Below are 23,679 nucleotides of genomic sequence, written 5' to 3'. Positions count from 1 at the left end.
CAAACATAACAAACATAAGAAATTTCGAGAACCTTCCAGAAATGATAAATGCCAGATAACTAATAACATCTGGTGGTCAGGTTTGAACTGGTGACCCACAGCGTGCCAACGATCAATGCTAACTGCTACGTTACAATCCATGCACCACAGCTTGTGCCAATATTGTATACCACCTGTTCTTTAATTGATGCGCAACATCATAAGTGGGCATGACCACCAACCTGTTGTCACAGTTGTCAGCCTGAATGAATGCCACTGCCAAATGGTACCAAGAACAGAAGTTTGAAAGAACACAATACCAAACACAACATGCTTGATTTCAATGTCTGCTTCACAATCCATGCCCTCTGGATCCTATATCCAATACCAGATTTTGTGAGTTATGCAGATGGGAGTTGTCATTGCCACACACACTCCAGTCATGTTTTCATGGCCTCTAGCTCTGCGAGGCTTTGTGACCATAGCCACATTCCCTTCTTCCTCATGACCTGAATTTCTTTTATCCTGCACTCATTCAGAATCTCGGCAGTCTCCCTCTTCCTTTGTTCTGTTTTCTCCTCCCAGTTGACTCGTCCTCATTGTTCTCCACTGTGCACAACTCCCCCCGTCTGAAATCAGAAGGAGCTAACTGGTTGCATGTTCTTATCCCACCCTCTCCCTCCATGTCATTAGCCATCCTTCCACAAACCCTCCCTCCACTCCTGCCTTCTTTCTCCCCACCTTTCTGCCCACTCCACCTGATGCAACTTGTCATTCCAGTTGATTGGTAATATCAGCACAATGTGCTGAGCCAGGGGGTAACTGGAACCGTGTGTGTGTGTGTGTGTGTGTGTGTGTGTGTGTGTGTGCGCGCGCATTTATTTATTTATAATGTAGCTTTGAAGAAGAATTTGTCCGAAAGCTAGCAACGTTCTGTCTTATTTATTTGACTCTCGATAGCTCAGTAACTCAACTGTACAGTGGATTATTTAGATGGGTGTTGTTCATATCTATGTGTTGTTCATGCATAGGTTAGCTTACCTGAACCTGAAGTTGTCTCCCCAATGTTGTGATTTACCTAACATGACCAATGAATAAATTGGCATATGTAGAATCATCTGCCTGGTATTTCTATAAAATGGTCTACACAGTTGATAAAAATAGATTTTATATTTTGACAGTTTCTTATAATATCACCACAGGTAGCAATCTAAATCAGAAATCTTTGTGACAAATGATCAGTGATCTTTTCAAATGTTTGTTTGCTTGGAAAGGGAAAACAATAATGAGTGATATTTTAGTTTCATAATATATAAGGGAACCATAAATTTCATTCAGGTATTTGGAACAATGTGAAAGCAGAATACAGATACATTCTATATCTTGTACTTGAAATGTATCATTGAAGTTTCAGAGAAATATTTGTTTTGATGTAAAAGTACAGAGTAAAAGCCCCTGAAGTCAAACATTCTCTTTATATTAGAACAAAGTCAATAAGAACAAACTTCTATTTGAGGCACAAGAAATAAAATACATGTAAGAGCTTCTGCTGCTCATCATGTGATTTTAGGTCATAGGTAATGTTAACTTTTCAGTTAGTTTGAGAGACATAAAAACTAATGTGTGTGTGTTTAATAAAACATTGTACATGTCCAAATAAGTAAATGGTACCAGGAAACCGTACATAACAATACACACTGTGTGCCCAAGCTTGTACTATCTTGCATAGTGCTGTATTATACTTCACATACATTTATAGCAATTGTTAATGATGTCCACTTCTATGTTTCACAATTATGGGCCACATCGGTTTATATATTTGTCTGTTGGCTTCTATCTCTGGTTCTACGGCTGATGTTCGTTTGATGATTTTTCTGACGTTTTGCCAGCCACTCGTGCTGGTGAGACGTCAGGAAAATCGTCAGACGAATGTCGGCTGGAGAAACTGAGACAGAAGCCAACAGGCAGTTTGTCAACAAGTGGCCATGAAAGCCGTAACAGTTTTGTTATAAATTTGTACCTAGTACCACTGTCCAGCCCGTCCCCCTTTGTTCTTAATCGTACCTAGTACCACTGTCAACCCATCCCCCTTTGTTCTTAATCAATCTATGTGTAGTGCCTGTAATATCCTGTCTGTAGTCCTTTCAGTATGAAAGGCGTTGGGGGAAGGCAGAGGTGAGAGAATGTTTTGGTACAATGATAATTTGTAGTGTTATTATAGTTATGTCAGAGTCTATGCTTAGTGTTTGTTTGTTTCTTTAAAATATCTGTGTGCCATTACCAAAACAATGTAAAGAGAATTTAAATACTTACAGGTTAATTCTGTTATGCCTGGTGATGTCTTCCCTGGTTTGGTCTGCATACCACATTTTGCAAAATCATCCAATAGTAAATATTTTCTATTTATGCTATCCGTAAGTACTCATTTTACTTATGTAATTTTTATTAATTCTTGTTTAAGCTTGTGAACAATAACCCCTTCAAAAATGGCACTGCAGTACTCTGTGTGCTATGCAAATTAATTATGTATGATCAGATTTGTTATATGGCCAAAAGACTTCATACACCCAACTGGACATATGCTGAGGGTTATCAGAGTATGTAGGGTAAAAATGAAAACACAGTATTAAACAATGGAAAATCCAGGATGGAATAATGACAATATTATGAAAGGGATAGATCGTTACTCACCACATAGTGGAAATGTTGAATTGCTGACAGGCGCAACAAAAATACTGCTAAACAAGTAAGCTTTTGTGCTAAAAAAAAAAGCCTTCTTCATACACACACACACACACACACACACACACACACACACACACACACACACACAACCACTGTCTCTGTCTATCAGGGCCAGACTGCGGGCTGCTGTTCGTGAGGGGAGAAGCATTCTAGGTGGTGGGCATAAGGATGAGGCTGGGAGGGGGAGGGATAGCAGCATAGTGGTGGGGCACGGTAAAGTGCTGTTTCTGGAAGCATACATGGACAAGGTGGAGAGAGGGTAGGGCAGATATGTGCGGTAGGGAGGTTAGACGGAGGGCAGGGGGGAATGGGAGGGGTCGGGAAAGTAAAGAAATAAAAAAACTGTGGATGAGTTGATGGAATAGAAGGCAGTGTAGTGCTGGAATGTGAACAGGGAATTGCACGGGTGGGAACTCTCCCTGCAATACATCCTATGTTTCTATAATTCTCCTGGTCTCAACCTTCATTAGTCATTGTCCTCTACCCACCTATCCCCTTCCCTGTTCTCACTGTTGCACTATATGTATTGCTATTCCACCAACACGCCCACAATCTTTTTACTTCTCTCTTTTACCACCCACCTCTCCCCGTCTAACCTCCCAGGCGCACCCAGCTGCCCTACCCTCTCTGCACCTCGCCCTGTATGCTCCCACAAGCAGCATCTTACTGTCTCTTATTCATATGCTGCTACCTGTCTCCTTCCCAGCCTCCCCCACCACCCAGTTTGCTTCTCCCATTGAAACACAATAAAATAGAAATGAGTGAATTCAGAATGAGTGAACAGAGAGAACTTCCTGTTTTTGAATGGGGCACAATTGTAGGGGCCCACACATAGTTGCATTTCAGTTGAGAGTACTTCATGCGAGTTAAATGTGCCCAAGACTATTTTTACATGTGTTATTTTGACGTAGAAATGTCAGGGAAGCACTGAGCTCACCATACCTTGGCAAGGCCTATTATATAACCTCATACAGACCACTTAACTGTAAAGCAATTTGTGTTAAACAATCGCCAACATATTTGCAGTTACTGCAGAGATCCATTGCATCCCAAGTGCATAAATCAGGGTCTACATGATGTGTTGATAAACAATAAGATCCAGATTACGTGGGTGTACTTCTTCTCAGAAAGCAGCCATTGACGCAAGGAGGAGTATGCAGTGTCACATAGGATAGGGCGAAAATGCTGTTTCTGATCAGCAGAGAACTGGCTGTAGATTCTGTTGATTGATGTGTCTTGTTAATTTGAATTGGCATTCGGGTGGTCTTCCTTGGTGTGTTGTGGAAACATGAAAATCAGTCGTAGTGATGCAGTGGTCTGGAGGCTTTTGACTATAGTCTCAGCTATGCCAAAATGAATATTCATAACATGTGACAAGTTGCATGCTTTCCCACACTGTGGCAATGGTTTGCAATTGGATGTTGTACTAGCATTTTAATCATCTACTCTGTAGTACATGAGCCATTGCATTGTAGTTCAAAGAAAATAATTGGAGTTGAACACTGTAATATTAGCAAAAGGAGGTTCTGCAGGCTATTTGTTACCCAGCTACATCTTTTAACTCTGAGGGGCAGATAAATGCCATAAAAATTTACCCTAGAGGGTAGGTTTCTACTGTAGGTATGTAAAAATTCACCTTAAAAATAACAAAATATTAGCATTAAATGTGGTCATCGCAGCTAACCACCACCCCATTACGGTATACAAGTTTGATAGTTGGTGGATGAACTTTGGTGTAACTTTCTTTTTATTTTAATGCTATCTCTTAAAACAGTTCTTGCCTGCTCTCGGGCAAACAGGTACTTTGCACGCTGAATGCATACACACAGTTTGTATTGGGCTTTTTCTTGAACTGCAGATTGCACATCTTCTATTGGAGAATTTGTCCATTCCAGTCTCCTTGCACATAATGAATGAATTTCTTACATAGTCGTCTACAAAGTGAAAAAACAATCTGATCTACTGTTTCTTGCTCTTCCTGTGTGTAGCATAGTCTTTCATTCGATCAAAATTATCCAGATAGTTCATACTGGAATTGTAATCTTTCAACACAAGTGGGGCAAGTGATATTGGTTATTGTTCATTTCTAATTCCATTGGGAACCGTGTGCAGCATGACCGTATTATTGTCAATATATACTATGTGATCAAAAGTATCCGGACACCAGGCTGAAAATGACTTACAAGTTTGTGGCGCCCTCCATTGGTAATATTGGTATTCAGTATGGTGTTGGTCCACCCTTAGCCTTGATGACAGCTTCCACTCTCGCAGGCATATGTTCAGCCAGGTGCTGGAAGGTTTCTTGGGGTATGGCAGCCCATTCTTCACGGAGTGCTGCACTGAGGAGAGGTATTGATGTTGGTCGGTGAGGCGTGGAATGAAGTCGGCGTTCCAAAACATCCCAAAAGCATTCTATAGGATTCTGGTCAGGACTGTGTGCAGGCCAGTTCATTACTGGCACGTTATTGTCATGTAACCACTTTGCCACAGGCCGTGCATTATGAACAAGTGCTCGATCGTGTTAAGATATGCTGTCACCATCCCCGAATTGCTCTTCAACAGTGCGAAACAAGAAGGTCCCTAAAACATTAACGTAGGCCTGTGCTGTGATAGTGCCACGCAAAACAACAAGGGGTGCAAGCCACCTCCATGAAAAACATGACCACACCATAACACCACCACCACCTCCAAATTTTACTGTTGGCACGACACACGCTGACAGGTGACATTCACCGGGCATTCACCATACTCACAACCTGCCATCGAATCGCCAGATTGTGTACCTCGATTCGTCACTACACAACGCTTTTTCCACTGTTTGGTCGTACGATGTTTACGCTCCTTACAGCAAGCGAGGCATCGTTTGGCATTAACCGATGTGATGTGAGGCTTATGAGTAGTCGCTCGACCATGAAATCAAAGTTTTCTCACCTCCCACCTAACTGTCATAGTACTTGCAGTGGATCCTGATGCAGTTTGGAATTCCTGTGTGATGGTGTGGATAGATGTCTGCCTATTACACGTTACGACCCTCTTCAACTGTCAACGGTCTCTGTCAGTCAGCAGACGAGATAGGCTTGTAGGCTTTTGTACTGTATGTGTCCCTTCACCTGTCCGCTTCAGTATCACATTGGAAACAATGGTCCTAGGGATGTTTAGGAGTGTGGAAATCTCGCGTACAAATGTATGACACAAGTGACACCTAATCACCTGACCACGTTCGGAGTCTGTGAGTTCCGCAGAGTGCCCCATTCTGCTCTCTCATCATGTCTAATGACTACTGAAGTCACTGATACTTAGTACCTGGCAGTAGGTGGCAGCACAATGCACCTAATATGAAAAACATATGTTTTTTGGGGTGTCCGGATACTTTTCGTCACATAGTGTATTTTGGATAAATGGCAGCATCGGTTATAAATATTGGAATCCTTTATTTTACAGGTCAATGTTGGTCACTGTGTGATCATCTTCAGTGCAAATTATTCGAACCTTGTAGCCCCATATCATAATAGCACAAAATTTGCATGAGGTGTAACATGTACTGTTATGATTACTTCCAACCGATATCTTCACTTTTGCTGCATATAATAATTTTTAAATTTACAGAAGAGCCTATCTTGTAACCTTACCAGTTGCTGATCCAATGTACAGTGGACTGTACTGTAATTTAAAAATTATTATATGCAGTAAAATGAATATATCAGTTGGAAGTAATCATCACAGTACATGTTACGACTCGTAGAAAGTATTGTGCTACTAATGGTATGGGCCTACAAGGTTCAAATAATTTGCACTGAAGATGGTCACAGTGACCTAAATCGATCTGTAATATAAAGGATTTCAATATTGATGACCAGTGCTGCCATTTACCGAAAATATATTGGTTATTGTCCTGTCTTTCATTGCCCCCTGCTGGTGCTGGGGTAAGAATAGGCCCGAGGTATTCCTGCCTGTTGTAAGAGGCAACTAAAAGGAGTTTCACATGTTTTGGCCTTTATGTGATGGTCCCCTGTACGGTTTGACCTCCATTCTTCAAAATTTTCCCGAAGAGTGAGCCAATTGGGGAAGGGTGCCTTACATGGTGCATCGTATCCATCGTGCATTGAGATCTTTAGCCGACTTTCTCATAATCACATTTCAGTCCCGCTCATTCTCCATCTCTTGGGCAAGGAAACCTTCCTGGGTGCGTTTTCCACCATGCACTGTGCAGTGTTGCTTTCTGCGTCGACGATGACCATGGACTTCTTTGCACCTGATATCCAGCACAATAGCCAGTCCGTTGTTGTGGGGCCACCATGTAACCTGTTGGTTGTAGCCCCCCCCCCCCCCCCCCCCCCCCCGACCACACAGGGATCGCTCTGCTGATGCCTGCGCCGTTAACCTCCCACATATGCCAAGGGGTAGATGCCCAACCCCCTGGGGCATCTGAACTCCTGACAATGGCCATCCTGCAAGGCGCCCTTAGCTGCGGCTGGTGGCGCCCTTGGGGAGAGCCCCTGGTCAGAGAGGGTGGCATCGGGATGGATGACACGTGATGAAGCGTAGTCCATCATCTCTTGCTGGTGGTGAAACACCAGCAGTCTCAAAGCATTCACGAGCTCAATTCAGTGCACAGAAGTACGACCCCAACTTGTTCTCCTCCCTGGCCACACCATGGGAGGAACGTCAGGCTGATAATGGCAGTGGATATTATTCACCCCGGTACCTTGTATGTTCGAGAGCTGACGGGGAATCTTTCATGACATTGAAGCCTCAGTTTTTGTTGAGCATTTGGAGGACAACTTTGGGGAGATGGGGGGATTGTCCAAAATGAGATCAGGGTCCGTCTTGATAAAAACAGCATCCTCGGCCCAGCCACGGGCATTACTCACTTGTGATAAGTTGGGGGATGTTTCTGTAAGCATCACGCCCCATAAGAGCTTAAATATAGTCCAGTGTATCGTATTTCACAGGGACCTTCATTTGCAGTCTGACGATGAGCTGCGTGCCAGTTTAGAGCGTTGAGGTGTAAATTTCGTCCGGCACGTCCACCAGGGTCGGAGAGATAATCAGGTTGCCACCAGTGCCTTCATCTTGGCCTTTGAGGGTGATACATTGCCCGAGAAGTTCAAGGTGATGGTCTACTGCTGCGATGTAAAGCCCTATATCCCTCCCCCAATGTGGTGCTTTAAGTGCTGGAAGTACAGCCATATGTCTTCCTGCTGTACTTCCAGCACCATATGTCGAGATTGCGGACGCCCATCACATCCCAATACTCAATGTGCCCTGCCTCCCATGTGTGTCAACTGCAGAGAGCACCATTCGCCTTGCTCGCCAGACTGCAGGATTCTCCAGAGAGAAAGGAAAATCATGGAATACAAGACCCTGGACCGACTGACCTACACCGAGGCTAAGAGAAAATTTGAATGCTTGCATCCTGTACATATGCCATCGTCTTACGCCGCCACTACAACAGTTCTGGCACCAACAGCTCCGCCAACCCCAGTCACCTCTCAAAGCCGGAAGACTACACCTGCCTCCTTGATGATGGGGGGGGGGGGGCGGCATGTACCCCCCTGTTGCTTCCGCACCACCTACTTAGCGAGCAACACCCCCCGAACTGTCGGGGACATCCGTTCCCACTTTTAAGCTGGAGAAGCGTTAGTCTTCTTCGGCTTCTCTCACTAGGAAGGGGTCCCTTGGGTCACTCCCTTCCCAGGTTTCTGCTAGTGGGAAAGATGACACCTGCCAGTCGCTGAAGAGCTCAAAAGCAGCTGGTCGTAAGGCTTCACGCTCATCTTCAATCCCAGAGACTGAGCCATTGAAGCCCTCGCAGCCAGGGAAATCCAAGGAGCAGTGAGAGAAATAAAAAAAAAAAGACCCGTAAGACCAAGGAAATTGCGGTGGCACCCACACCACTGCTACTTACAAGCTCTGTGTCTGAGGATGAGGTGGAGATTCTGGCGTCCGCTGAGGACGTAGATCTCGCCAGACCCTCGGACACAATGGATATAGACTGCTCAGGCAATAAGTTGGTGGCAGCAGATGACTGAGGCATAAACTGCCTCATTGAATGTTCCTTGTCTTCCCAGTATCATGATGACATCATCCTCCAGTGGAATTGCGGTGGTTTTTTCCACCGCCTGGCTAAGCTACAGCAACTGTTAAGCTTTAACCTGCTATCTGCATTGCCCTCCAGGAATCCTGGTTCCCGGCAATGCGGACCCCTGCCCCCCTCAGCTATAAGGGATATTACAGGAACCGTAGTGACTATAATTGAGTGTCAGGTGGAGTTTGCATTTATGTCCTAAACTCAGTCTGTAGTGACACTGTGCCCCTTCAAACCCCTCTTGAAGCTATGGCTGTCAGAATAGGGATGACGCAGGAAATAACTGTGTGCAATGTATATCTTCCTCCAGATGGTGCAGTACCCCTGAATGTATTAGCTGCACTGATTCCCTAAAGCTTTCCTACTTTTGGGAAATTTTAACACCCATCACCCCTTGTGGGGTGGCATCATGCTTACTGGCCGAGGCAGAGATGTCAAAGCTTTACTGTATCAGTTCGACCTCTGCCTCTTAAATACTGAGGCCGCCACACAGTTCAGTGTGGCTCATGGTAGTTACTCGGCCATTGATTTATGAATCTGCAGGCCAGGACTTCTCCCTTCTATCCACTGAAGGTCATATGATGACCTGTGTGGTAGTGACCACTTCCCCATCTTCCTGTCACTGCCCAGGTGTCAGGCCCAGGGACACCTGCCCAGATGGGCTTTAAACAAGGCGGACTGGGAAACTTTCACCTATGCTGTCACTGTTGAATCTCCCCTACATATCGATATTAATCGATGTGATGGTTGAGCAGGTGACTACAACAATTGTTTCTGCAGCAGAAAACGCAGTCCTTCGCTCTTTAGGGTGCCCCCGGTGTAAGGCAGTCCCTTGGTGCTTGCTGGAAGTTGCTGAAGCAATTGAGGAGCGTCGGCGAGCTCTACAGTGGCATATACGGCACCCTTCCCTGGAGCACCTCATAGCATTTAAACGGCTCCTTGCCCGCGTTTGCCAACTTACCAAACAATGGAAACAGGAGTGTTGGGAGAAATACATCTCGACCATTGGGTGCCATACGTCACCTTCTCAAGTCTGGGCAAAGATCAAATGTCTTTTCGGGTACCAGACCCCAACAGGTGTTCCCGGTGTTACCATAAATGGGGAGTTATCTACTGATGCAAATGCGATTGCTGAGCACTTTGCTCGAGGCTCTGCGTCGAAGAATTACCCCCCCCCCCCAGCCTTTTGCACTCAAACGGCGGCTGAAAGGGAAAGTCCTCTCATTCATTACATGCCACAGTGAATCCTATAATGCCCCATTTACAGAGTGGGAGCTCCTCAGTGCCCTTGCACATTGCCCCGACACAGCTCCAGGGCCTCATTGGATCCACAGGCAGACGAGTAAACATGTCTCATCTGACCAAAAGTGACATATCCTCGTCACCTTCAACTGGATCTGGTCTGATGGCGTCTTTCCGTCGCAGTGGTGGGAGAGCACCATCATTCTGTTGCTCAAACCCGGTAAAAACCCACTTGATGTGGATAGCTATCAGCCCATCAGCCTCACCAATGTTGTTTGTAAGCTGCTATAATGTATGGTGTGTCGGCGGTTGGTTTGGGTTCTGGAGTCACGTGGCCTACTGGCTCCATGTCAGGGTGACTTCCGCCAGGGTCGTTTTACCACTGATAATCTTGTGCCCCTTGAGTCTTCCATCCGAACAACTTTTTCCAGATGCCAACACCTGGTTGCCATCTTTTTGGCTTACGTAAAGCGTACAACATGACCTGGCGACATCATATCCTTGCCACATTGTATGAGTGGGGTGTGCGGCGCCTGCTCCTGATTTTTATCCAAAACTTCCTCTGAACCTGATCTACGTTCTGACTTATGCCGTAGGGTTTTTCAGCTTTGGGAGACAGAATGGTATAACAGTATGCACAACAAACTTCGTGTCATTAAGGAGACTACGAATGTGTGGAAGTCTTCCATGCGGGCCTCTTTTAGGGGATCTGTTGTCCTCTGCCGGCTCCGCATTGGCCATGCTTGGGCGACCCACGGTTACCTCTTGTGGCGTGAAAACATGCCTCAGTGTCAGTGAGGCGCCCGGTTGACAGTGGCCCATATTGTGGTGCACTGTCCCACTTTGACTGCCCAGCGAGGAAATCTTGGGTTACTGGACTTGTTGCTGCTCATTTTATCTGACAATGCCTTATTGGCTGATTTAGTTTTATGTTTTATTCGTGAGGGTGGGTTTTATCATTTAATCTAAGTTTTAGCGCGTGTCCCCCTGTGTCCTCCACCCTGATGCTTTTAGGGCGGTGGTTTTAATGTGTTGCAGAGTGGCTGGTTTTTCATTTTTATTGTCGTGGTCGACCACCCACTGTAATCTGCTTTCTTGTTTTACTCTCTTTGGTTCTAGCATCTCCCTGTTGTTTTCTTGTCCTCTTTTGTTCCTTTTAGTGTTCGTTGCTTTTACTTTGTTCTTGTGGTTTTTCCTTTCCATTTTGTGTTGTATGTCTCGTCTGTATTACTTTCACACTTGTGACATTGTTTTATTAGGGACAAGGGACCAATGACCTCATAGTTTGGTCCCTTCCTCCTCCTCCCCCCCCCCCCCCCCCATTTAAACCAAGCAACCAACCAACCAACCAACCAACCAACCAATCTGTCTTTCATCCTGCGACTTACTTTGGACACACCTGATGGTGCACGACGGTAGAAATAATGTTGACTGCCATTTTATCATTCCATCTATAGATAACCACTTCATCATCACTAATTTTGTAATAGAATTCACTTCTCTCAAGTTCCTTTTCCTCACTGAGATTTGGCATTTTTTCCGTCTGGAATTTATTGTTCCACAAGTGTGCAGACTATTGAACTTTAGGTTCTTGAACAGATCATATGATGTAAAATAATTGTCCCTAAAAATAATATGACTCTTCCCATGAAGATCACTGGTTAAATTTAGAACCACTTTCGGTCCTAACCCTACTACTGGAGACTGGGAAACTTCTACTGCATAAAAATCAAATTGAAAATATGTGCCAGATCAGGATTCGAACCTGGGATCTCTGCATACTACACAGTTGTGTTAACCACTGTGCCACCCGGACACAATGTTTATCGCAGCTGTGCAGACCAACTCAGCATACTTCTTGGCCGGCCCAAATTCCCACCGAGTGCCACTCCCCTGTCCATGTCCTCGATGCTCGCTAATTGGAGGTCGGATGTAATTGTGCATCCGCACTGAATGTGGTGGATCCATTGCCCATTGAGGCAAATCAGTTATACCAATGTGTGGACTCTTATAAGTAGTTTCATAGTTTGTCATAATTCTGACTGTTTGTATCAGGAGCCACAGAATTATCATTGAGGTGCAAGTTACTCAGTAACCAATGTTTTTACTGTCATAAACTTCAATATATGACTTTCACTAAGGTCTGTATCAATGCTGCAGTAATCTCTGTAGCTAGGTTTTTGGTGATTCCCATTTAAAAATTTATTCCGACAAAAAAAGTTTTTATTTCACGTTCGTTGGTGAGGACGAAAGATTTACCTATTTGTGTTGCATATAAATTGGTTTGAAACAATATATGGTTTGTAAGTGTTTCAACAAAAACTTGCATAGTAAGTCAACTGCGTTTAGGTTCAATTTGTTCTTTATTTCTTCATCCATACCACCTTACGCAGCAAATAATGGCACTTGGTCAACACTTGTTTCTTAGCCACAGTTTTTCATGGCCATTGATAGAACAGTTAGCGATATCACATTGTTTTCAGTTGTCTCGTCACTTTCACTTTCATCCTCAGAATCGCTACTGCTCGACATGTGACTGTAAACAAAAGCAGAAGTTGCACAATCTGTTGTAAATGTCAGGTCATTGACATCAGTTTCATCATAGTCAACACTGTTGTCACTTGAAGAAATTCATCAAATAATATTCGGTAACATTCTTCCTATGTTGTTCTCTTTCGACAAGACATACTGGATGGAAAAGACGGACAATGGTTAGCACCATTAACCACACAGAAATCTGTCTGTGAAGTATAGAAAATTATATTTGAATAAAAAGTAATATTACTTTTAGATTTATGGAAGGTCAACACACAAAGATAAAGTTAGTTACCCAAATAGCTCCATAAAGAAGAGCTACAGAGATAAAGGTATGACACTTCCACAAACAACATAAAAAATGTATGAAATATCAGCTCGTGTCGTAAATATGCGTCAAAAGAACTGCACTGTGATTCTCCTGCCATCCAGTGAAACTTCAGTCAACAGTTAGTTAGTCGAGAGAGCCACAGTGACCACAGCCCTTTCAAAACAGTCTGCCTACATATGTGGTAGGTTACAGTGATGCCTTCCCTTCAAAGAATTAAACAAAGGGTATGGGTGCCTGGAGACTTTAGGCTACTACTACTACTACTACTACTACTACTACTACTACTACATGATCAGGTCCAGTGGACCGCACGCATCTACAAGTTTCCTCCTCCACTGTATTCTGTCCATTGCTGCTATCCGCCATCCGTTCACATCTATTGACACTTGGTTTGAATCTTCATAGAGTCCATCCCTCCAGCACTTCTTGGGTCTCCCTGGTGGTCTCTTTCCTGTAGGTGTGAAATCCAGGAGCTTCCGAGGCCATCTGTGATCCTCCATCCAGGCCACATTGCCGGCCCACTGCATTCATTTGTCTTTGACAGTTCCTACTATGTTGGGCTGCATCCAGAACTGGACCGAAGACCTTCCAAAGCACTTTTCTCTAAAAAAACAAGGAGCTTATGGAAGTCCTGTTTCCGGATACTCCATGTCTCCCAGCCATATAGAACAACAGGCTGGATCAGGGTTTTGTAAAGTCGAGTCTTGAACTGTCTGGAGAGATGTCTGGACCGAAGCAGTTGTGCTAGTCTGTGGTAAGATAGGTTTCCTGCTTGTATTCTGGCATTGATCTCTGCTTCACTTGACGAGTCCTCAGTGAAAAGTGCCCCTAGGTATTTGAATTCTTGCACTCTCTTGTAGGACTGGTCCCCAACCTGCAGTGATTGTAGATGATCAGCAGTCTGACAATGACCACACGCCATAACGAGGTACTCTGTCTTGGCTTTGTTTAGGCTGCATAATGTATATTATTAAGCTAATACAACTTATCATTGTGTTTACGAAACATTTTGTTTTACTTGATTAATGCTATTCAGCATTTCTTTTATTGCTTGCAAGAGTAAACCTTAACTTCCTTTATTATTGCTTTTAAAGTGTGCAATTATTTACTATTAACTTCACTGAAAAGGAGAGGTGAACATTCTTCAAGGCTGTTATATTGGAATATTGCACAGTGATGATGTTTCCGTTATTAAATTTCATTGGGAACATTTTACTGACACATTAAAAATATTCTGATTGTAAATAACATTGTGCATTGTATCACCACTAATCCATAAAAAAAGGGGAAAATCACAAAATGACTGTCATAAAATGTCCTCTGCATTGATCTTTGTGCAGTGGGTGTAAATAAATGTGAGGAAGTGACTTGTTTCTTGAATGCTAGAGCTGTTGTACTGACTAAAATTCTGTTAAATATATACAGACTGTTTTAGCAAAAACAAATGTAGTGAGGTACTTGTGGATAAAAAGTGCTTCAATGGTCTAACAAACATGGAAAACTAGTCTTGACTTGGTAGACCAGTGGAGGTTGTAATTGAGCATTTAGGTCTAGAATTGACTCAGTGGCAGGAGCTGTTCATGTAGATTATTACAGACAGCAAGTGGAATGGAGATTTGTATTGGGTCATTATACCATCTCCTCATGGCATTCTACCTACTTCCTAAAATTCACAAACCCAAACATCCCGGCCGCCCCATTGTAGCTGGTTACCAAGCCCCCACAGAACGTATCTCTGCCTACGTAGATCAACACCTTCAACCCACTGCACACAGTCTCCCATCCTTCATCAAAGACACCAACCACTTTCTCGAACGCCTGGAATCCTTACCCAGTCTGTTACCCCCGGAAACCATCCTTGTAACCATTGATGCCACCTCCCTATACACAAATATCCCGCACGTCCAGGGCCTCGCTGCAATGGAGCACTTCCTTTCACGCCGATCACCTGCCACCCTACCTAAAACCTCTTTCCTCATCACCTTAGCCAGCTTCATCCTGACTCACAACTTCTTCACTTTTGAAGGCCAGACATACCAACAATTAAAGGGAACAGCCATGGGTACCAGGATGGCCCCCTCGTATGCCAACCTATTTATGGGTCGCTTAGAGGAAGCCTTCTTGGTTACCCAAGCCTGCCAACCCAAAGTTTGGTACAGATTTATTGATGCCATCTTCATGATCTGGACTCACAGTGAAGAACAACTCCAGAATTTCCTCTCCAACCTCAACTCCTTTGGTTCCATCAGATTCACCTAGTCCTACTCCAAATCCCATGCCACTTTCCTTGACGTTGACCTCCATCTGTCCAATGGCCAGCTTCACACATCCGTCCACGTCAAACCCACCAACAAGCAACAGTACCTCCATTATGACAGCTGCCACCCATTCCATATCAAACGGTCCCTTCCCTACAGCCTAGGCCTTCGTGGCAAACGAATCTGCTCCATTCCTCAATCCCTGAACCATTACACCAACAACCTGAAAACAGCTTTCGCATCCCGCAACTACCCTCCCGACCTGGTACAGAAGCAAATAACCAGAGCCACTTCCTCAGCCCCTCAAACCCAGAACCTCTCACAGAAGAACCACAAAAGTGCCCCACTTGTGACAGGATACTTCCCGGGACTGGATCAGACTCTGAATGTGACTCTCCAGCAGGGATACGACTTCCTCAAATCCTGCCCCGAAATGAGATCCATCCTTCATGAAATCCTCCCCACTCCACCAAGAGTGTCTTTCCGACGTCCACCTAACCTTCGTAACCTCTTGGTTCATCCCTATGAAATCCCCAAACCACCTTCCCTACCCTTGTAACCGCCCCCGGCGTAAAACCTGTCCCATGCACCCTCCCACCACCACCTACTCCAGTCCTGTAACCCGGAAGGTGTACACGATCAAAGGCAGAGCCATGTGTGAAAGCACCCACGTGATTTACCAACTGACCTGCCTACACTGTGACGCTTTCTATGTGGGAATGACCAGCAACAAACTGTTCATTCACATGAATGGACACAGGCAGATTTTTTTTTGTTTTCTCAAAGCCAACAACGAGTTCTTTCATGTAATTATGAGTTTAACATACAGATGTGTGTCGTCAGCTTATAGAATGCTATAGTGAAAATCCTGTTTCAGTCAGATATTTACTGGAAATTAAGATTAGCCAACCATATTTGTTCTATAAGTCATAGAACCATTGTGGAATGTCTTTCAGACATCACCTACCCTCTTGAAAATTGTAGTTTAACAATATAGGTTAGGAATAGTGTCATTAATGTAGACTATGTAATGTAGGCATACCTATGGACACAGTGTCTTAAAACTGAACATTGGGACAGTGGTTAATGCACTGGACTCTTGAATGAAGTTTAAATTGCTTTCCTGCCATCATGGTGTAAGTTTCCTTGAAAAACTGTAGATGAATGCTGAGGTGATTAATTATAGCTGATTTCTTTGCCTTCCCATGTACTGAGAAAGTGGATACTCACTAAGCACTGTAGTCTAAATGGAATGGAGAAAAAATCTGTTTCCAGGTGCTGTACAGTTCATATCAATGAACTATTTGTTTCCAGAGGTATATTTGTTTTAGACTTGGGGTACCCTGCACTGAGAGATACGTACACACAGTCCATTCCAGATTAGGTGCCAGTGGACTGGGGTAGCATACAATGGAACATTTTTCTGGTGTTGTGCCAAATCTCATATTGATGGCAAATTTATGCCATGGATCACTGCTTGGTTTACCACTGTTTATTTGGTGTGCGCCTCCCTCCCCAGTTTCTTCCATTCCATTCATTGCAAGCCTGTGCTAATGCTGTCATTCTGTGTCTTCCTTTGTTTGCCATGCTCTCTGCATTGAATGTCCAGTAAGTTCCATTCCCCCCCCCCCCCCTCGCTTAATGTTGCAATTGATAGTATATCAGCTAATGCTGCAACTTGGCATTTTATTAGCCAAAACCTTTCTGTGTTCTCATGTTCCTCATTGTGATCAAAGTTGCAGCATAGCAGGATTTTACTTTGAATCACAAAAAATAATTAGAGACTGAAGGTAACATGATATAGTACCATGAATAAGATATATTTCGGTTGTGTGAGCACGAGAAATGTAAAGTGCCTATTATCTCAATGTACAAAATTTTAAGTAATTGTGGAATGTGCCACCTCACCTCAGAATAACAGCAGACTTCATCCACGTAAAAGTAAACTCGTGGAATACAAATGACTTGTGACTAGATTTATATTTAGGAGAAGTTAGGTAAAAATCCCAGTTTTACTATCCTGGTGTAGGTTTTCTTTTGTTCCCCTAAATAACTTCAGACAAATTTCATCTGTCTGTTAAATTTGAGCCAGCCGCGGTGGTCTAGCGGTTCTAGGCGCTCAGTCCGGAACCGCGCGACTGCTAAGGTCGCAGGTTCGAATCCTGCCTCGGGCATGGATGTGTGTGATGTCCTTCGGTTAGTTAGGTTTAAGTAGTTCTAAGTTCTAGGGGACTGATGACCACAGACGTTAAGTCCCATAGTGCTCAGAGCCATTTGAACCATTTTGTTAAATTTGAGGTTGTACAGTGAATCTAATGACTGGGAAATAATGAAAATTATTCAAATTTTCCTCATTTACTGTACGTACCACATGATTTGACCATTTAGTTGTATCTTATTTTTGGCCTTTGAAATCTTCATCAGTACTCTGAAAGTCACTTATGATGATTGGTGAAGGGTAAATGCTGTATCAGAATCGTCCTCCAACTCTCTCCCCCATTCTAATCCAATAATGGATGGTATGAAGCAAGAAAACTTGTTGATGCTCCCATCTATAAAAGAAAAAATTTATCTAATAATGCCATTGTGATCATTGTGCATGTGTATATGGGAGGAAGTAATATGTTCTTCAAGTTGACTCAAATGTCTTAAGAACAGTCAATCAGTACTAGCAGCTTCCACACTTACATTTTGGATTAGCAGTAATTTTATACCCATGAGAGAAAACTCACTTTATACAACAGCAAATTAATTTGGTGTTAGGCATTCTAGCGGCTTGTGTGATTATCATTACTCTTTAAGTCTTGAGGACTTGCAACAGAAGCTGGGTACAGAATCTGGTGTTACCGTCCAACCAAACCTTTCTCAATCCTTTTGAGAGTGTCCAGGGCAAATGAGTAAATACTCCATCAGTACTGTGAATAACGTCTTACCCATCCTTTGCAACAGTGAAAAAGAAAGCTCCACTAAAGCTGCTAGGAATGGAGAGACAGCAGTGCAGAATCAGAATAAGTTTCAAGTCAAAGTGTAGGTAGACGTAAAACAATGTTAGAAGCTGTACAACAGAAAACCAGCCAAAGTTGCAATAATTCTAGTTTCTCTTTCAAATCATCCAGATAGTCAAAATGGTATTTCCAAAAATACAAGAAACACACACACACACACACACACACACATTATTATTATTATTATTATTATTATTATTGTGAAGTGCAAATGAACAGTTACAGCACATACAGATATGTGCTTAACTGTTCATTTGCATTTCATAATACATGCAAACATTTATTGCTTTCAAACTATAAAAGATAAAAAAAATACGATTCTAACATTAATGGAAAGAGGAAAGTTCAAACTTTTATTCATTAAATGTGAGCACCATGCATTACACACAAATAACAATACGATGGCTCATTTCTTGCCACACACGAAGTAGCTCGTCTCTCGTTATCGAATTCACAGCTTTGACAATGCGATGTCGCAGACTTTCAAAAGTGTCGGGCGTAGGGGTGATAGAAACACAGTCTTTTACATAACTCCACAGAAAAAGTCACAAGTTGTGAGGTGTGGGAGACCTGGGAGGCCACCGGTGATGTTCATTTTCTGCTCCTCCTGTTGTAATCCAATATCCCAGACCTCACACTTTGTAAATTTTATCTGTGAGGTTATGTAAAAGATGGCATTTTTATCCCCCCTATGCCTGACAGTCTTGAAAGTCTGCACTGGATTGTTGAAGCTGTGAATCTGAAAATGAGAGACCAGTTGCTTCATGTGTGGCAGAAAATGAACCACCATTTTGATATTTGCTGTGTTACACATGGTGCTCACATTGAATGCATAAAAATTTGAACTTTTCTTTTTCCAGGAATTGTGTTTTATCATTTGTTGTTTGGAAGCAATAAATGTTTGAAATCTATTACTTCTTTTTGAATAGCCCTATATGGCTCTTATATTTTTGGAAATACCATTTTGACTATCTGGATGATATGAAAATGAGTCCTGGCCTGAAACTAGTCATTGAGTAAATAAAATAAATAAATAAATTTACAACTTAGGCTGGTTTTCCATAGTACTAATTAACAGAAGCTGCTGACCTGCAATTATTCCAGCGTGTTGGAAGCTATTAAATGTTAGAAGCTTTTAGCTAAAATTTGAGGAAATTCTTGATCTTTGATATTTATGCGGAAAGAAGTTTGAGTAACATGCTTAACCAATCAATGGTGTGTTTGAGAAAAAGCATAACAGATGGTAAGTCTTGCAGCAAAATGGTTGGTAACCAACTGAAATGTGAAATTCTGAATTATGATTTCAGAGTTCTTTTAGTGAAAAATGAAATATTACTGTTAAACCCTTTTTTTAGTTCGTGAATTTAAAGACAGAAGATAATTACTTGAATAGTTAAGTTGTTTTTGTATATTTTTTTCTTGTAACCAATTAAATACTCTGCAACTTCTGCTTTTACTATAAGGAGAAAACATGCAGTGTGCAATTTATTGCTAAGTTTGTAATTTTATTATATGAATGTTAAGGTATAATAAAAAATACTAATCTTTAGTTTAACTTGATGTTAATCTTGTCATTTAGTAACTATGGTAATAGTAGCAATAAGCTGCAGTTGGAGAAAACTGATTTCTCACTACTGTGGAATACTGCAACTGTTTTTCCTTATGAGTACAATCCAGAATAGTGCACGAAATTTGATACTAATGATTTTAATGATGATAACGGTATAATGACTTTTCTATTTCACCAGTTATGCCTGTATTAAACCATGACTTTATTTTATTTCTTTTAGGATTTCTGTTTATTTTATCCTGTTTGGGCTCAGCATAAGCCCATTTTTTGATGTTACCTCATTATCCGCGGTATCAAAAGAGGAATGCAAAGGACGTCCAATTGTAGGTATGCTGAGTGAAATAAGTGTTACATACTACTAAGAAGTTTTGACGAATACCTTGTAATTTTGTAAATATAGATGTTTCATGCAGGCAGCTTGATTTGGAACTGGTTATGCAATAACTATACAGTTGAAGGTAGGTAGACAGAAATTGTATGCTTTTATCGCATGTCTGGACTGTAGTTGTCATCTTGCAAATGAATATGTAGTGTGTGTGTTTAGATATCATAGTGGTAAAATACTAAAGCTGCTTTGCTATAGTTCTCTGTGTATTACCGTAAATTAATAGACAATGTTTCTGTATAGACAGTATCTTCCATCAAAAAAGAAATTGGGGTAATGATATGAAAAACACATCAAGTCTCTTTCAGTCAAGAGCACGCAGTGTTCATGGCAGTGTAAAACGGGGACCGGAAAGTAATGCCTTTTTTTTTTTTTTTTTTTACATTAAATTCCAACTCATAAATTGTTAATAAATTTTTATAATATTATGAAAAGGAAAGACTGCTACTTGCCATATAGTGGACATGTTGAGTCACAGACAGACATATCAAAAAGATGGCCTCCTTCTGAATTAGACAATATACATACACAGATTCAAGCAATTGAAGCTCTGGCTGTTCCATTGTTTGCTCACAACTTACTGCCTTTAATCAGTGATGTAATCATCCTCATTATCAACAACCTTCTGCCATCTAGTGAGCAAATTTTCAATGGCAGATCAATAAAAATCAGTTGGCTTTTGAGCAGAACACCTGGAGAAGGCAGTTTGGACATCATCCACATTTTCATATTTTTTCTACCGATTAGAAAATGTAGCAGTAGGAATAAAGGGAAATCTTATGGTGCAATATGTGTGAGTATATCTTTCACACTAATTCATTAATTTTTTCCAGGGTCCGTCTTGTGCAGTGTGATCTTGCATTATTGTGTTGAAGAATAATGCCTGTTGACAATTGCTGGGTACTTTTCAATTAAAGAATGATTTGCTCAATACAATTGTTCGCAGTTAAGGCCTGGAGTCACAGTTTGTCCAGGTGTAAGCAAAGTGAATGGCCCCACAAATACTCAACCACACACACAAAAGCACCTTTTTGGGGTGTAAACATGGCTTAGCTGTACTTTGATTTTTCATCTCCAGTGATCAAGCATTCAAAAAAGGCTTCTGTATTGTGCTGCTGAAACAAAAAGGTGCATGTGATGGATCTGTTTGTTGTTTGTCTTTACCAATCTGCTGCAAATGTTCTTGGATGGTTGACCAAGGTTGATTAAGAGTGTTCAGCAGTTCCTCGATTGTCTGACATGGATTTCCTTCCACTGCTGCCCTTAACATGTCATCGTCCAAAGTTGTTTGTTTTTCTTATCAATATGAGTCAGACAGATAAGAATCACTGAATTTGACATTAGAAAACCTTCTTGTGAATGTCTGATGCACTTCGGTAAACATCGAAAATGTAATTGGTAGCAACTGTTGTGTTACTACTCTTGTGAAACTCAAAAAGCATACGATCCCATATATGTACCTCTTGTGGTTTTTGGCTGGCTATTTCACCATAAATAGCTATAAATATAATAACATTTTATGATTTACAAGTAAACAAGTCACTCTAACCTTAAAATGTTCTTGGAATGACTTTGAAGTACACAATGAGCTGATAAACAAACAAATATTAACATGCATAGAAACATTACTTTCGAAACAGTGTTACTTTCCGGTCCCTCTAGTAGCTGAAATGCTACAGGCTATGCAGAACTGTCTAGTCATACAGAAGAGAGAAGGCACATTGCAGGTGCTGGTTTGAGAAGCGTCTCAGCGACTTAGAATTATGGGCACTCAAAACAGAATGGAAAAATGTTAGAGGTGAGGTATATACAGTGTGTATTTAATTGAGTAACCATTTTGAGTACACTGCAGTTGCAGAATTTTGACAACTTAAATTGCATGGATGTCAGTTATATTCTAGTTCAGTATTTACTTTCCATTAAGAAGTCAGCATATTTGAGAACCAAAACTGTGAGAATCTTCTATAAAATTAGGTTCTTTGTGTCAGCATTTCCCTTATAGTTATCAATAAGATTGTCTGGTGTTTAATAGTTTTATTGTTAATTTAATTTGTAATATTGAGTCCGCATTGTGCTTCAGTGCAAGTTTTCTGTAGCAATTTGTCTGAGCTGGGTCATTCAGTTGCATTTTATATTTGCATCCCAAAAATGTATTTCTTTATTGATCATGACCTCAGCTGCAGTTTTTTCCACTGGCTGGAAGTAATTGAGAATGTCACTAAAATGGCATGTTAGTCACGGAAAATTTTGTTCGGTGTGTATATCACTTGTCTTAAACATAATATCTGGTCATACATATTAAATTTATGTTTTACAGACCAGGTTGCATAATTTTTTGTATTTTCTTCAGTTTCTGCTGTATGTGCTGAAAAGTGTTAGGCACGTATTCTGGCTGCCTTATACTCTGTCAGTCACATCTTTTGACTCCACTTCTGCAAATCTTGAAGATGACAGCACCTTAAAAGTACAAAAAATAATTAAGCATTAAATTTAACAACACTTAGTGAATGTTTGACAGTGGTATTTTCAAACTCATTCTTTTAACTCTGTCAGATGATCTTCGAAACAAACACAACTTTTCTCGCCCAGAAACATCTGCTCTTACTAGTGAATCAAAAGTAAAGAAAGTCGGTATTAATCTTTAACAATATGACATAAAAAGTATGCACAAAATTGGTTCTAAAATTTTTAATGGCAGGTTCTCCACTGAATTAAAATGAATTCAATGTACTTTCTGTGTCCAGAAAATACTGTATGCACAAAATGTTTGAAAAATTGTCACGATTGATTTTGCGCCCAACTTTGACCTTGTGTTTCATTGAAATGATAAAGAATACGAACTTTAAAATTTAACAGTGTGAATTGTAAATCTGATCAAACTAGCTTGTTTGGATTACTACTCGATTCAATGTTAAGGTGTCTTGGTTTGGCAAAAACTGTCATACACCTCACACAACTTATTGTAGACCCTACTGAAAGGCGTGAATTTTTTGTAATTTTAATACAAATTTTCCACAGCTTAGTTTTATTGTATAGGGGACGTCTGGGAAAACATTGCATTGAAGTTGGAGATGGTGAGGTGGGGGGGGGGGGGGGGGGGGACCAATGGTCGTCTTAGTAGTGGAATGACCATATTCTTATAATGGTTATAAATGCTGGAAGTATGAGAAAAATGAGAAGAATTATGATAAGCCATGAAGTCCCTACCTCACACAAAACCAGGGTGTAACTGAGCCTGACAGCAAAAAATTTTCCGTGCCTAAATGCTCTTTTTGTGATATACCTTCTTTGTTAAAAAATTACTGCAGTATCAAAATGGTTGAAAAATTGCTCTAATGGATCACCCTCTCCCTTCATCAAGTTTGACTAAATGTAGTGTGAATGATTCAGCCTTGTAATTTAACAGCATTTTTAACACACAAAGTTGTGCATCTGATCAAAAGATCTTCTTTGAGTGTAATATTAATCAGTTTTAAATGTGGCAAAAAGCTCGCAGGACATTTTGCAGCCCATCACCGAAAGCCCTGTAAAACCATGAATT

At 41.6% G+C, this 23,679-nt stretch overlaps 1 protein-coding gene across 3 annotated transcripts in view; it reads left to right on the top strand.

Moving 5' to 3' along the window:
- The window catches only part of LOC126248374 (transmembrane protein 39A), a 194,664-nt gene that overhangs the window by 111,158 nt on the left and 59,827 nt on the right, over positions 1-23,679 (top strand). For all 3 annotated transcript variants that reach the window (XM_049949302.1, XM_049949304.1, XM_049949303.1), the window contains exons 7-8: positions 2,295-2,393; positions 19,974-20,080. In XM_049949302.1, the coding sequence (XP_049805259.1) occupies positions 2,295-2,393; positions 19,974-20,080 (206 nt within the window). The remainder of the gene's footprint in view (positions 1-2,294; positions 2,394-19,973; positions 20,081-23,679) is intronic.

The sequence above is a fragment of the Schistocerca nitens genome, chromosome 3 (genome assembly GCF_023898315.1).
Source record: "Schistocerca nitens isolate TAMUIC-IGC-003100 chromosome 3, iqSchNite1.1, whole genome shotgun sequence".
NCBI lineage: Eukaryota > Metazoa > Arthropoda > Insecta > Orthoptera > Acrididae > Schistocerca > Schistocerca nitens.
Note: the sequence above shows the minus strand (reverse complement) of the source record. Positions and strands in the feature narration are given on the sequence as shown.